The following is a 17121-nucleotide window of genomic DNA, read 5'->3' as shown; positions in this document are numbered from 1 at the left end:
TATAAAAAATAGTGTTTTAAGATCATACCATGGCAGACCAAGAGGAGGCTTATGGAAGGCCTTCCCCTATCATCTTATGAAGGAAGAACTAGAAACTAGACAGGTTAGGTGATGTATCAAACCTCACAGCTGCTTAAGCTTCAGGTCCTCATGACCCCAGCACGATGGGCATGATACAAATCCTTATGAGCGATCACACTTTTAGGACCTTGTTTGGAAACCCAACACTTACCTGCATTGACGTATCTGGTTTAAAAGTCGGATTAAGCAGTCTGGTGCTTGCTTGGTATCTTCTGAATAAAGCGGACTCCCCTCGTACCTAAGCTAAACCAGAACACCAATAACAAAATAATCACATTTGAATTAACCATAACTACATAAATGGAGTTCAGGCTTTGTGTGAAAAAGATGCTACCAGCAGGGGCGCCTGGGAGGCTCTGCCAGTAAAGCAACTGCCTTCCGCTCAGGTCATGATCTCAGGGTGCTGGGATCGAGCCCTGCATCAGTCTCCCCGCTCAGTGCAGAGCCAGCTTCTCCCTCTCCTCCCCACCTGCACTCTCTCTCATGATCTCTGTCACCATCTGTTTCTCTCCCTCAAATAAATAAAATCTTAAAAAAAAAAAGATGGTACCAGCACCTTATATTCATAATAAATACAACTGTTAAACAACAGTGATGAGACACCTTGCTGTACACTTTCTATGTATCACCCCAGGAAGGTACCAATAAAGAATAATAGGCTAAAATAGGAAAAATTATATTCATGCTATCAAAGCACATGTTGAATATTATTAACAAATCTCTACTATAAATTAACTTACATTGGTATTGCAGAAAATATGATAAGACTTTGGAGATTTTCCAAATTAGTTAAATGAATATATGTCAGGGTAAGATTCTTTTCTCAAATGTGCTAATAAATAACTCTTTGGGGATTTATAAACAATAGGACATAAAAGGAGGGAACTGAAATGCTTCCAAAGTTCAACTTGCAGACAAGACTTTGGGATAGCTTACCTATGCACCACTCAGCCGAACATCTACCAAACCCACCTCCAACTTTGTCCTGAACACCTCTCTCAACCACATGGCCCCTTCTCCTCCTTGCCTATCGTCATGACTGAATCGTCACCTCCTGGTACTTCCTATTGTCTGAGAATGCGTTCAATGAAACCAAACCGAGAGTCTGATTTCCATATAAGTGCATCCGGTCCCACTGTAGAAAATGGACATGGAACCCTGTTTTATAATCCAAATCACAGTCCACAAAGGCACTACCGTCAGGACCCATAGCTAAGGCAAGTATACCTTTCCTAAGCCTCAGGAGCACCTCCACCTATGTAGGATAACAACAGTACAGATGAATAATATGATCTTGTTACTTTAAGCCCCTAACAAGCCAGTTCTTCATTTTTAGTGGACCATTACCTCTGATTTCCTTTGCAGTTCTCTAGTGAAGTTTTCAAGGGCTAGGAGAACAGCAGAACTCTTCAAATTCTCGGGCACAACCGCTAGGGATGGAGTAGGAATGCCTTCTGAACAATAAAAACAGAACATTAAGTAAAACTAACACAAGGTTCAAAATCAACATGCTTAGCCCATCAGCTGCCCAGAGGTTGGAGTGTCCGTCGGAAACCAGACATAACTGGGGCCTGACTGTGGCTGACAAGGCCCACTTGGAACCCAGAGCCATGGTGGGCACTTCCAGCTGCTTCCCATCAAACCTTAGTTTTTGTCAAGTGCTCATTTCCTCCAAACTTTCCCAGCACTTTAAAATGGGGCAGATGATATTAGGTCTAAGCAGCAGACTAAAGGAGGTGTTGTAAGAGGCTGTGAGGAGGACAGAAGAGGTAGGACATGACAGGTAGGACATTTCTACGGGAGCAAACACTGGTGTAACAGCTTCTGGGTGCCCTGAGGTTGATGACTTATAGGTATCGATACTTGCAGGTATTGACTCATGTAAGCCTTGCAAAAAACCACTTCAGGTAGGCACTGTTGTTGTGCATATGGAACAGAGGGATCAAATAAAACTTGGGCAAGCTCACGCCCCAACAGCGTCAGGATTGGAACTCAGGCCGACTGGTTCTTAATCGCCAACGTCTAGTACCTCTGGGCTTCCAAATTCACCCTCTTGGAGCCTTTTGTTTTGAAACAGAGCGGCATCACTCATGCAGACAGCTAACCCCACACACGTAGATATCTTGGATCAATCCCCTTCACTGGTATAGGCAGATTTTTTAATTTTTAATTTTTAATTAACATACAATGTATTATTAGCCCCAGGGGTACAGGTCTGTGAATCACCAGGTTTACACACTTCACAGCACTCACCATAGCCCATACCTTCCCCAATGTCCATAACCCCACCACCCTTTCTCTACGCCCCTCCTCCCAGCAACCCTGTTTGTTTTGTGAGATTAAGAGTCTCTTATAGTTTGTCTCCCTCTCGATCCCATCTTGTTTTATTTATTCCTTTCCTACTCCCCAAACCCTCCACTTTGCCTCTCAACCTCCTCATATCAGGGAGATCATATGATAGTTGTCTTTCTCCGATTGACTTATTCGCTAAGCATAATACTCTCTAGTTCCAGCCACATCATCACAAATGGCAAGATTATATTTCTTTTGATGGTTGCATAGTATTCCATTATATATATGCCACATCTTCTTTATCCATTCATCTGTTGATGGACATCTAGGTTCTTCTCATAGTTTGGCTATTGTGGACATTGCTGCTATGAACATTCAGGTGCATGTGCAGAGTGGATATTTCTAATAAAAACTTCGTTAATAACTATCAGCTAAAGCCGGGACCTAGACATCTAAGAACCAGAGGCCCTGAAAATTGCCGTAACAAAGAGTGAAGAGGCAGAAATCAAATAGAAAGGACATGGTACTTACTTGCTTTTATCTATAATGTGTGCAACAACTTACTTGGCTTTTAGAGGATAAAATGCTTAGTTGTTAGGGTTGTGCCGCAACTTTGATCTTCAAACTGTAGCCCCCTGTAGTGCATGCAGGGATATTCAGGGCTCACAGATTTGTGACCCTCTTGCTTGAATGGCTGGCTGGGCGCATAATGTTACCTGCTAAGTCGGTCTCTTCCGTCACTGAGGGGAGGGACCCTGGAGCATCACCTTCTTCCAATTTTGACTGTTTTGACTTGGCAAAACTGCCATCTGCTGGGTCTAAAAGCAAGCACAGCCCGTTAACAACCACACACATGTTCCTTTTGTCCCAATTTTATCTTGTCTTCTCTTCACCAGTTCATATCTAACTTTGCTGGGCAGCAAGCAAAACTCGTTCCCTGTTACTAATTACTTATCAGCTGACACACTAAGAACAGCATAAGCATCAAAGCACTAAGTCTCCTGATGCCTGAAAGAGGCCGCACAGGAACAGGCATCTCTTTGATGAGCTCAGAAACATCTAGGAACCATCTGCTTAGCAGAATACGGACTGACTCAAACAAAACAGGAGTGAATATAGCATCAGAAACACTGCCAGGGCTCAGGCTCAACGGCAAGAGAGAATGGTATCTGAGCTGGTGAGCCTTTGGAAACTCTTCAGATCACCCTACAACGTGTGTCCCCTTCTGGAGACACCAGAGCTTTAGCACTGTACTGAGGGCGGACTCATGGATGAGGTCACCTTAGCTCCTCACTAGCTACTGTGACTTGGAGACCTTCAGCTTAGCAGATTTAAATAGATATCCTCTTTGGATTTGGCATTTACTCAACATTTTCTATTGATGTTCACTTTTACCCCAAACATGTCCTTGTTCCTTTTGAGCCCTCCCATTCTTATCAATGGCATCACCGTCAATAGAACTCTAGAACTGGGCCCAACTCCTGCTTTTCCTTACCGTCTACCTCTCTTCCCATCATCAAGGTCAAGGTCCTGCATACAGAAGGAATCCATCCAAGAGACAAGATGGCGGGGAAGTAGGAGGAGGCGCCCCGTTCAACCTGCACCCTAAAGTGAGCTGATTACCTTCCAAAGATCTCCAATCACCCACAAAATCAGCCTGAGATCAGAATTATACACGTCTGGATCTCTACTAGAGCAGAAGACGCCAGTGGGCAACTGATATCGGAAGATAAACAAAAGGGGGAGGGAGCCACCAGTGGCGACCCGTTGGAAAGTAATATCCCAATACGAGAGTGCCCTGCATCTGGGGACCAGCATTAACTCTGGAGTCTGGTAGAAAGCACTCAAAAAGAGCAAAGGATCACTGGGGGGAAATTGCGGGGATCGGGGTGCTAGGGTCAGGGCTTAAGTCCCCAGACCCAGGACAGCCGCCCCGGGCGCAGAGCCAGAGAGAGTGCGGCAGAGATACCAGGTCTCGGTCCCTGAACCACCAGCGCGCCTGAGAGTGCGTGGCGCCCGGCTCCCGTGAGGGGCTGGGAGCCTCCCCAGCCAACAGAAGCACAGCCTTTTTGCAGTCCCCACGCAAGTGCCCTGCCCTGCCATCAGAGTCAGAGTTGTGCCCCGCACCCTCCTCTGAGAGAGGTGCACACAGGCGCCGGCCGGGTGCTCTCGGATCGGAAAGACCAGGCACTCCCAGCCGGGGCCAGCGGGAAAATCTCCCCGTGCGATTGCTGCTTGGAACTTCTCTGGAGTCTGGAGCTCCCAGACAGCCGCCACTGCCGTGGTTTTGGGTACAAGCAAAAAATCCTGAGTCCCCAGGGACCGCGACTGGGAACCTGCTCTGCCTGTGGTCAAGGGGGGATTTATTTGGGCTCTGCAGCCAGACTGAGGCTTCTCTCTGAGAGAGAGGTCAGGGTGCAGTTTGCTTTCCTCTAAACCTACAAAAACCATCAAAAGCGGTCAAGGCGAGAGAGAAAAACAAAAGTGAACAAATATAAAAACCTCCAGAGAACAAAAGCCTGAAAAAACCAGTTTCCTCAGAGCCCACCCCCTTGAGGGGAGTGGGAGGACTTAGCTGAGAGAACTTCAGGGACTGAAAACCCACGTGGCAGGCCCCTCCCCCAGAAAACCAACCCGGAAAGGGGAAAAAAAAAAAAAAGAGGACAAGAGAACAACCACCACTACTTCATAGGACAATTTTTATTATTAATTCGATCCCACTAATTCTGGCTCATTTTTTTATATAGTTAATTTTTTATTATTATATAATTTTTAACCTATTTACTGTCACAGTGAGATGTCCAGTACATCAAATTCCATCATAACCTTCTAACCTGAACTTTTTAATACATACACCTGTGTTTTCCTTTTGCATTTCTACTTTTTAAATTTCTTTTTTTTTAATTTTAGTTTAGTTTACTCCTTTTTTTAATTTTTATTTTCTAATATTCATATAGAGTTAAACTTCAAGGTAATCCCCTTTCCCCAATCAATGCCACCCCTATAGGTAAACCAATTCCTAATCCCCCCTTATCTTCGGAAAGTTGAGTCCTTTAACAATGATATCAAGATACATCCAGGAAGGATCAAAACAACCTTCCTCGCCACACTGAGAATTTACAACCACTCTCCCATCTTTTTCTTCCACCAGTGTTTCTGTGTTTTTGTGTTTGTCCTGATAGTATATAAATCTTACACTCGGAGTTCTTTTTGAAGAGTATTTGCATATATATATGCAAATATATATATATTATTTTTTTTCTCTTGTCATATACTTATATCAGTCTTTTTGTTTATCTGTCTTTGTTTGTATACTTCATAAATCTTACCTTGGGGCCCATTTGGGCTAAACCTTCTCTTTTATCTCACCTTTCTTTCCTGTCTCTCTCCCTCTCTCTTTATTTTTTTCTTTTCCTTTTCTTTTTCCATCATTTGGGTGGGGAACCCTGATTGCTCAGAAGCATTCCAGGGTGCATCTTGACTGCACCACAGTCGATACATACAGCTACACCCATTCAGCCATCTCTCACCCAAATGACTAGGAGGAGGAATGCCCAACAGAAGAAAAATACAGAGGATGGACCTTCTGCAACAGAGCTAATGGCTATCAACATAGACAATATGTTGGAAAGAGAATTCAGGCTAACAATTATCCAAGCAATAGCTAGGTTGGAGAAAGCCATGGGTGACCAAACGAAATTGATTGGGCCGAAATTGATAGGGCCGAACTGAAAACGACCAGAGATCATGTTTTCAATATTAGGGAAGAGCTGAAAGGTAGCAGGGATGAGCTTCACAATGCTCTCAATGAGTTCCAATCTAATCTAAATTTTCTCAACGCTAGAGTAACTGAGACAGAAGATAGAATTAGTGATCTGGAGGACAAACAGAGAGAAAGGATCAGGAGGAAGTCTGGAACAGCTTAGAAGCCACGAAAACAGAATCAGGGAAATAAATGATGCCATGAAACGTTCCAACGTCAGAATTATTGGAATCCCTGAAGGGGAGAAGAAAGAAAGAAGTCTAGAAGATATAGTGGAACAAGTTCTTCATGAAAATTTTCCAAATCTCATGAATGGAACCAGCGTTTATGTACTAGAGGCCAAAAGGTTTCCCCCCAAGATTACAGATTCTCGAAAGTCCTCAAGACACCTAATAGTAAGAATGAAGAATTATAATTGTAGGCAGAACCTCTTGAAAGCAGCTAGGACAAAGAGATCCTTACGTACAGAGGAAAGCCCATCAGAATAACGTCAGACCTGTCCACAGAGACCTGGCAAGCCAGAAAGGGCTGGCAAGATATATTCAGGGCACTGAATGAGAAGAACATGCAGCCAAGAATACTTTATCCAGCAAGACTGACATTCAAAATGGATGGAAAGATAAAGAGTTTCCAGGACCGGCAAGGCTTAAAAGACTATGCAACCACCAAGCCGATACTGCAGGAAATATTAAGGGGGCTTCTTTAAAGGAGGAAAAAGCCCAAGAATAGCATTGAACAGAAATATAGAGACAATCTGCAGAAAGAAAGACTTCAAAGGTAACACGATGTCAATAAAAACGTATCTATCAATAATCACCCTCAATGTGAGTGGCCTAAATGCGCCCATAAAACAGCAGAGGGTTGCAGACTGGATAAAACGACAGGACCCATCCATATGTTGTCTACAAGAGACCCATTTTGAACCTAAAGATACACGCAGACTGAAAGTGAAGGGGTGGAGAAGCATCTTTCATGCCAATGGGACTCAAAAGAAGGCTGGGGTAGTGATTCTCATATCAGACACTACATCATTCTTAAAGGGACTATCCACCAAGATGATCTAACAATTGTAAATATCTATGCCCCCAATATGGGAGCAGCCAATTACATAAGAAAACTGTTAATCAAGATAAAGAGTCATATTGATATGAATACACTAATCGTTGGAGATCTTAACATGCCTCTCTCAGAAATAGACAGATCCTCGAAGCAGAAAATCAATAAAGAAACAAGAGCATTGAATGACACATTGGACCAGATGGACCTCATAGATATATACAGAACATTCCACCCTAAAACAACAGAATACTCATTCTTCTCAAGTGCACATGGAACTTTCTCCAGAATAGACCACATACTGGGTCACAAATCAGGACTCATCTGATACCAAAAGACTGAGATGATTCCCTGCACATTCTCAGATCACAATGCTTTGAAACTGGAGCTCAATCACAAGGAAAAGTTCAGAAGGAACTCAAGCACCTGGAAGCTAAAGACCACCTTGCTTAAGAATGCTTGGATCAACCAGGAGATCAAGGAAAAACTGAAACAATTCATGGAAACCAATGACAATGAAGACACTTTGATCCAAAACCTATGGGATACAGCAAAGGCGGTCCTAAGGGGGAAATACATAGCCATCCAAGCCTCCCTCAAAAAAATTGAAAAATCCAGAACACAGCAGCTGTCTCTACACCTTAAGGAACTGGAGAATCAACAACAAATCAAACCAACTCCACACATAAGAAGGGAAATAATCAAGATTAGAGCTGAGATAGATGAGGTAGAAACCAGAGATACAGTAAAACGTATCTCTGAAACTAGAAGCTGGTTTTTTGAAAGAATCAATAAGATCGATAAGCCATTGGCAACACTAATCCAAAAGAAAAGAGAGAAAGCTCAAATACATAAAATTATGAATGAAAAGGGATAGATCACAACGAACACCAAGGAAGTAGAAACAATCACCAGAAGTTATTATCAACAGTTATATGCCAATAAGCTAAGCAACCTAGATGAAATGGATGCATTCCTGGAAAACTATAAACTCCCAAAATCGAATCAGGAAGAAATTGACAACCTGAATAGACCAATATCTAGTAATGAGATTGAAGCAGTGATCCAAAACCTCCCAAAAAACAAGAACCCAGGACCTGATGGATTCCCCAGAGAATTCTACCAAACTTCCAAAGAAGAAATAACACCTATTCTCCTAAAGCTGTTTCAAAAAATTGAAGCAGAAGGAAAACTTCCTGACTCTTTCTGTGAAGCTGGCATTACCCTGATCCCCAAACCAGGCAAAGACCCTACCAAAAAGGAGAATTTCAGACCAATATCACTGATGAATATGGATGCTAAGATTCTCAACAAGATCCTAGCCAACAGGATCCAACAGCACATTAAAAAGATTATCCACCATGACCAGGTGGGATTCATCCCTGGGCTACAAGGATGGTTCAACATTTGCAAATCAATCAATATGATAGAACGAATTAGAACAAATTAATAAGAGAAGAGAGAAGAACCACATGGTCCTCTCAATTGATGCAGAAAAAGCATTTGACAAAATCCAGCATCTGTTCCTGATTAAAACGCTTCAAAGTATAGGGATAGAGGGAACATTCCTGAACTTCATCAAATCTATGAAAGACCCACAGCAAATATCATCCTCAATGGGAAAAAGTTTGCGTCCTTCCTGTTGAGATCAGGAACAAGACAAGGATGCCCACTCTCACCACTCTTGTTCAACATAGTATTAGAAGTCCTAGCAACAGTAATCAGACAACAAAGGGAAATAAAAGGTATCCAAATTGGTAATGAAGAAGTCAAACTCTCTCTCTTTGCAGATGCCATGATTCTTTATATGGAAAACCCAAAAGACTCCACCCCCAAACTACTAGAACTCATACAGCAATTCAGCAACGTGGCAGGATACAAAGTCAATGTACAGAAATCAGTGGCTTGCTTATACACTAACAATGAAAATACAGAAAGGGAAATTAGAGAATCGATTCCATTTACTATAGCACCAAGAACCATAAGATACCTGGGAATAAACCTAACCAAAGAGGTAAAGGATCTGTACTCAAGGAACTACAGAACCCTCATGAAAGAAACTGAAGAAGACACAAAAAGATGGAAGACCATTTCATGCTCTTTGATTGGAGAATAAACATTGTTAAAATGTCTATACTGCCTAGAGCAATCTATACTTTTAATGCCATTCCAATCAAAATTCCACCAGTATTCTTCAAAGAGCTGGAGCAAATAATCCTAAAATTTGTATGGAATCAGAAGAGACCCCGAATCACTAAGGAAATGTTGAAAAACAAAAATAAAGCTGGGGGCATCACGTTACCTGATTTCAAGCTTTATTACAAAGCTGTGATCACCAAGACAGCATGTTAAGTGATAACAAAAAGCCAAAAAAGACAATGCATATGTAAGAATCAAAATAGTCACTCAGTAAATTCACAAATGATAGCTCTGTTTATATTACTGTTAAGATATTCATTTTTGGATTAGCAAGACAGGAAACAACATGTGTTGGAGAGGGTATGGAGAAAGGGGAACCCTCTTACACTGTTGGTGGGAATGCAAGTTGGTGCAGCCTCTTTGGAGAACAGTGTGGAGATTCCTCAAGAAATTAAAAATAGAACTTCCCTATGACCCTGCCATTGCACTCCTGGGTATTTACCCCAAAGATACAGATGTCGTGAAAAGAAGGGCCATCTGTACCCCAATGTTTATAGCAGCAATGGCCACGGTCGCCAAACTGTGGAAAGAACCAAGATGCCCTTCAACGGATGAATGGATAAGGAAGATGTGGTCCATATACACTATGGAGTATTATGCCTCCATCAGAAAGGACAAATACCCAACTTTTGTAGCAACATGGACGGGACTGGAAGAGATTATGCTGAGTGAAATAAGTCAAGCAGAGAGAGTCAATTATCATATGGTTTCACTTATTTGTGGAGCATAAGAAATAACATGGAGGACAAGGAGAGTTAGAAGAAGGGAGTTGGGGGAAATTGGAAGGGGAGGTGAACCATGAGAGACTATGGACTCTGAAAAACAATCTGAGGGGTTTGAAGTGGTGGGGGGGGTGGGAAGTCAGGGTACCAGGTGGTGGGTATTATAGAGGGCACGGATTGCATGGAGCACTGGGTGTGGTGAAAAAATAATGATACTGTTATGCTGAAAATAAATAAATGAAAAAAAAAGTTCAAAAATAAATGATTCAAAAAAAAAAAAAAAGAATGAATCCATCCTTCTTTCTGCATTCCCACACCATGACCCTATCCAAGGCCATCCTCCCCAGAGGATCTTATCAGTCCCCATGACTTCAACTTCGTTACCGTCCCAATTTCTCTCTTCCCTGAGCTCTATTAAGCAGCAAGTTTGCATTTCCAACTGCTTGGTCAACAACTCCATCTCAAAACCCACATCTCAAAACCCCTCAGGCATGTTTTCATCTCAAGACTTTTGCTCTTGTTTACTTGAATCCTTTCCTTCATAGATCGGCATTAAGTTTTTCTCTGGCCAACCAACATAAAATTTCAGTACCTCTGCCCCAATTTTTAAATCTCTTCCCATGCTTGATATTTTTCCCCCTAGCCTTTATCACAATATAATACACTGCATGTTTTACTTCTCTTGTATATTATTTGCCCCCCAACACACTGGAAGATAAACTCTAATAAAGCCTGCACTGTCTCCATTTTGTTTATCAGAATATCTAACCCTCAGAAAAGTGGTTGGCCCACAGCAGACTCTCAATAGATGTTCATTGAATGAATAAATAAATGCTACAAAATATCCAAGTTCCTATGGAAAAAAAAATAATGAGATACAATATGAAACCAGAGAGGGAGACAAACCATAAGAGACTCTTACTCTCAGGAAACAAACTGAGGGTTGCTAGGGCTGTAGGGATGGGGTGGCTGGGTGATGGACTTGGGGAGGGTAGGTGCTATGGTGAGTGCAATGCATTATGTAAGACTGATGATTCACAGATCTGTGCCCCTGAAACCAATAATACATTATATATTAATAGAAAACAAATATGAGACACCTTAGGGGTTCCTAAAATGACAACATAGGAAGACCCTGAACTCACCTCCTTCACAGACAGGCACACATTTATAGAACAATTGAAGAATGGAGGGTTGACTAAGCAGCTTCTGCACAACAAAAGATAGAGAGACGCATGGAGAACAAGAGAGAGGAGGTAATGAAGGAGCCTCCATCCCCCTCCACAGTGAATTGCAGTGGGGCGGGATAGTTCTAAGGGGTGGGGTGCAGATTTGTCTGGCCTGGGGCATAAAAAAAACCCCTGTGATTTAAAGGGGCAACTAGAATTTAAAAAGATCTAGCCCTAGGATCCTGTCCAACAGTGGCGGACTGTTGGAACTCACTCTGGATCAGAGGGGCTGGTGAGTGCCATGGTTTATGTTCACCCTCTGCCTTGACAGAGCAGAGGGAAGCCGGGTTGGGCTGCCATAGCTGACCCGCCTCCACGCCAGCCCCAGCCGTCTCATCAATGTGGCGCCAGGGCAGCACACACCAGGACATCCCTGGTCAGCAGCCACGATGGCTCCGGCCATCTCATCAAGACATAAAACATCCAAGAACATGTCAGACCTGAACCACTTCATCTCCAGACAACTTGCCAGGACACCCCCCTCCACCCCTTTCCCTGCAGAGAGTGCCCTGAAACCTCTGGGCCCATGCCTGCTTTGGCTCTGGAGTACCCCCTGCATGGAGCATCCCAAGACACCCCAGATTTCACTGACTTCTGCTTCAACCATCCTACCGGGGTGTCCTCTACTTAGGAAGCCAGGGATGTAGAGAAAAAGGAACCTTGCACAGTTGGTGGGAATGCAAACTGGTGTCACCATTGTCACCGTAATATGGAAGTTCCTCAAAGTTAAAAATAGAACTACCCGGGGCACCTGGGTGGCTCAGTGGGTTGAGCCGCTGCCTTCGGCTCAGGTCATGATCTCCCGTCCCAGGATCGAGTCCCGCGTCAGGCTCTCTGCTCAGCAGGGAGCCTGCTTCCTCCTCTCTCTCTCTCTGCCTGCCTCTCTGCCTACTTGTGATCTCTCTCTGTCAAATAAATAAATAAAATCTTAAAAAAAAAAATAGAACTACCCAATGATCCAGTCATAGCATTACTGGGTATTTGCACACACAAAAAATACAAAAATACAATTCAAAGGGATACATGTACCCCCATCTGTATAGTGACATTATTTTTTTTAATTATTTATTTATTTGACAGAGAGAGAGATCACAAGTAGGCAGAGCGGCAGGCAGAGAGAGGGGGAAGCAGGCTCCCCACTGAGTAGAGAGCCTGACATGGGGCTCGATCCCAGGACCCTGAGATCATGACCTGAGCTGAAGGCAGAGGTTCAACCCACTGAGCCACCCAGGTGCCCCTATAGTGACATTATTTACAATAGTCAAATTACAGAAGCAACCGAAGAGCCCATTGACAAATGCACGGATAAGGAGGTGGTGTGTATAGACGCAAGGGAATGTTACTCAGCCATAAAAAAGAATAAAATCTTGTCATTTGCAACAACATGGATAGAACTAGAGAATATAATGTTAAGCAAAATAAGTCAGAGAAAAATACCATATGATTTCACTCAAAGGTAGAATCTAAGAAACAAATGAACAAAGGGGAAACAAGAGAGACAAACCAAGAAAAAGACTCTAAACTATAGAGAACACACTCATGTTCACTAGAAGGGAGATAGGTGAGGTAGATCAAGGGGATTAAGCGTATGCTTACCTTGTTGAGCACAGAGCAATGTATAGAACTATTGAATCACTGTATTTACACCTGAACCTAATACAGCACTATGTGTTAACTATACTGAATTAAAATAAAAATAAAAGTAGCAACGGGGGGTGCCTCGGTGGCTCAGTGGGTTAAAGCCTCTGCCTTGGGCTCAGGTCATGGTCCCAGAGTCCTGGGATCGCCCCCGCATCGGGCTCTCTGCTCGGTGGGGAGTCTGCTTCCTCCTCTTTCTCTCTGCCTGCCTCTCTGCCTACTTATAATCTCTGCCTGTCAAATAAATAAATAAAATATTTAAAAAAAAAAGTAGCAACGGAAAAAAATTCCCATGTAGAAGAGAATCTCCATAAGGTTTACCTCTGTTTATATTGGGCACATACCACCAAATTATTACAGGTGTAATTATTTTATATTATCTATCAGCAGATTTCTCATCAGAAATTTTGCAGGCTGAAAAAAATGGAATGATATATATGAAGTGCTGAAAGAAAAAATAATTGCCAACTATGTATATTTGATGTAGAAAATCTGTCCTACAGAAATGGAGAAATAAAGACTTCCTCAGGCAAATAAAAGCTAAGAGTTTATCATCACAAGATCTGCCTTATAAGAAATGCTCAAAGTACTTCATCAAGTCAAAATGAAAGAGTGATAATTAGTAACATGAGAACATAGGAAAATATGTCACATTTATGAGTACATAGTTAATAAGAATACTGTAACTTGGTGGCATGTTAACCACTTAAATCTAGTATATAAATGATTATACCTGTAATAATTTGGTAATGTATGCCTAAGATAAACAGAGGAAAACTAACAAAACATAAGATTTGGGGTAAGCAAAGGGTGAAGTTTTATATGCAATATAACTTGTTATGAGCTTGAAACAGACTATTAGGTATCTAAGACATTATATGTAAACCTCATGGTAATCACAAAGCAAAACTTACACAAAAGTAAATACACAAAAGATAAAGGGAATAAAAAAATACTATGAAAAATCACCAATTCACAAAAGAGAGGAAGAGGTTAACAAAGAACTACAGAACAGCCAGAACACAGTAAGATGACATTAGTAATTCCTTACCTATTAGAGGACTGACCAATTTAAAAAAAAGGGTAGAGACCCGAAGAGACGTTTTCCAAAGAAGACATACAGATGGCCAACAATCACATGAAAAGATGCTCAAGATCCCTTACCAGGGAAAAGAAAAAACCAACATGAAATATTATCTCACACATGTTAGGCTGTCTAAAATTAAGAAGATAAGAAAAAATGTTGGGGAGGATGCAGAGAAAAAGGAACCTTCATGTACTTTGGTGAGAATGTAAATTGGGATAGCCACTGTGGAGAACAGTATGGAAGCTCCTTAAAAAACTAAAAATAGAAGTACCATAAGGGGGTGCCTGTGTCATGATCTCAGGCTCCTGAGATTGAGTCTCACACTGGACTCCCCACTTGGGACCATTGCCTGCTTTTCCCCCTTCCTCCGTCCCTCCCCCTGCTCATGTTCTCTGTCTCTCAAGTAAATAAAATCTTTTTTCTCTTAAAAAGAGAAATACCATACAATCCAATAGTTCCACTATTGGGGGATATTTACCAAAGGAAAATAGACACACTAACTCAAAAAGATCTATGTACCCCTATGTTTATTGCAGCATTATTTACAATGGCCAAGACATGGAAGCAACCTCAGTGTCCATCGATAAACAAATGGATAAGGAAGGTGTGATTTGTGTGTGTGTGCGTGTGCGCGTGCAAAACCTGGAATATTATGTAACCATAAAAAGGATGAGATCATGCCATTTGAGATGACATGGATAGACTTACAGGGTATTTTTTTAAATTTTTGAAATACTCATTTTAATTAACATATAATATATTATGTCTCTCAGGGATACAGGTCTGCGATTCATCAGTCTTATACAATTTATAGCACTCACCATAGCACATACCCTCCCCAATATCCATCACCCAACCCCCCACCCCCACCACCTCCAGCACCTCTCAGTTTGTTTCCTGAGATTAAAAGTCTCTTATGGTTTGTCTCCCTCTCTGGTGTCATATTGTTTCATTTTTCCCTCCCTTCCGCTATGATCCTATCTTGTTTCTCAAATTCTCAAATTCCTGAGATCATATGATAATTGTCTTTCTCTGATTGACTTGTTTTGCTTAGCATTATACCCTCTAGTTCCATCCATGTTGTAAATGGCAAGATTTTGTTTTTTGATGGTTGCCTAGTATTCCAGTGTGTGTGTGTGTGTGTGTGTGTGTACACACACATCTTCTTTATCCATTCATCTGTTGATGAACATCTAGGCTCTTTCCACTGTTTGGCTATTGTAGACATTGCTGTTATAAACATTCAGGTGCACATGCCCCTTTGAATCACTACATTTGTATCTTTTTTCTTTTTTAAATAATTTATTTATTTGACAGAGATAGAGAGCAATCACAAGAAGGCAAAGAGGCAGGCAAAGAGAGAGGGGGAAGCAGGCTCCCGCTGAGCAGAGAGCCTGATGAGCAGAGAGCCTCGATCCCAGGACCCTGAGACCACGACCTGAGCTGAAGGCAGAGGCTTAACCCACTGAGCTACCCAGGCACCCTACATTTATATCTTTAGGGTAAATACCTACTGGTGCAATTGCTGGGTCATGGGGTAGCTATTTTGAACTGTTTGAGGAACCTCTGTGCTGTTTTCCAGAGTGGCTACACCAGCTTGCATTCCCACCAACAGTGTAGGAGGGTTCCCCTTTCTCCGCACCCTCGGCAACATCTTTCGTTTCCTGACTTATTAATTTTAACCATTCTGATTGGTGTGAGGTGGTATCTCACTGTGGTTTTGAGTTGTATTTCCCTGATCTGGAGTGATGCAGAATACTTTTTCATGTGTTTGTTGGTCATCTAGATGTCTTCCTTGCAGCAATGTCTGTTCATGTCTTCTGCCCATTTCTCGATTGGATTATTTTTTCTTTGGATGTTGAGTTTGATAGGCTCTTAATAGGTTATGGATACTAGCCCTTTACCTGATATGTCATTTGCAAGTATCTTCTCCCATTCTGTTGGATGTCTTTTGGTTTTGTTGACTGTTTCCTTCGCTGTGTAAAAGCTTTTGATCTTGATGAAGTCCCAATAGTTCATTTTTGCCCTTGCTTCCCTTGCCTTTGGCAATGTTCCCTAGGAAGAAACTGCTGAAGCTGAGGTCGAAGATGTTGCTGCCCGTGTTCTCCTCAAGGATTTTTGATGGATTTCTGTCTCACATTGAGGTCCTTCATCCATTTTGAGTCTATTTGTGTGTGTGGTATAAGGAAATGGTCTAGTTTCATTCTTCTGCATGTGGCTGACCAATTTTCCCAACACCATTTGTTGAAAAGACTGTCTTTTTTCCATTGGACATTCTTTCCTGCTTTGTCAAAGATTAGTTGACCATAGAGTTGAGGGTCCATTTCTGGCTTTCTATTCTGTTCCATTGATCTATGTGTCTGTTTTTGTGCCAACACCATACTATCTTGATGATTACAGCTTTGTAATAGAGCTTGAAGTCTGGAATTGTGATGCTGTTATCTTTGGTTTTCTTTTTCAACCTTCCTCTGGCTATTTGGGGTCTTTTCTGGTTCCATATAAATTTTAGGATTATTTGCTCCATTTTTTGAAGAGAGTTGATGGTACTTTGATAAGAATTGCATTAAATGTGTAGATTGTTCTAGGTACCATAGACATTTTCACAATATTTGTTCTTCCGGTCCATGAGCATGGAACATTTTTTCCATTTTTTTGTGTGTCTTCAATTTCTTTCATGAGTACTTCATAGTTTTCTGAATGTAGATTCTTTGCCCCTTTGGTTAGATTTATTTCTACACATCTTATGGTCTTGGGTACAATTATAATGGGATCAACTCCTTAATTTCTCTTTCTTCTGTCTTGTTGGTATATAGAAATGCAACTGATTTCTGTGCATTGACTTTATATCCTGATACTTAACTGAATTCTTGTATGAGTTCTAGCAGTTTTGGAGTGGAGTCTTTTGGGTTTTCCATATAAAGCATCAAACCATTTGCAAAGAGTGAGAAGACCTACAGGGCATTATGCTAAGCAAAAGAAGTCAGACGGAAAAAGACAAATGCCATACGATTCCACTTACAAATGGATAAAAAATGAACAAAAAGTAGACTCAAT

At 41.8% G+C, this 17121-nt stretch overlaps 1 protein-coding gene across 1 annotated transcript in view; it reads right to left on the bottom strand.

Moving 5' to 3' along the window:
* The window catches only part of SYCP2L (synaptonemal complex protein 2 like), a 110317-nt gene that overhangs the window by 2428 nt on the left and 90768 nt on the right, over positions 1–17121 (bottom strand). The window contains exons 28-30 of the mRNA XM_044251038.1: positions 3090–3191; positions 1429–1535; positions 233–324 (exon numbers count right to left, since the gene is read on the bottom strand). Of these exons, the coding sequence (XP_044106973.1) occupies positions 233–324; positions 1429–1535; positions 3090–3191 (301 nt within the window). The remainder of the gene's footprint in view (positions 1–232; positions 325–1428; positions 1536–3089; positions 3192–17121) is intronic.

This window comes from Neovison vison, chromosome 1, assembly GCF_020171115.1.
Source record: "Neovison vison isolate M4711 chromosome 1, ASM_NN_V1, whole genome shotgun sequence".
Taxonomy (NCBI): domain Eukaryota; kingdom Metazoa; phylum Chordata; class Mammalia; order Carnivora; family Mustelidae; genus Neogale; species Neogale vison.
This window is presented reverse-complemented; position numbering and strand designations above follow the sequence as displayed.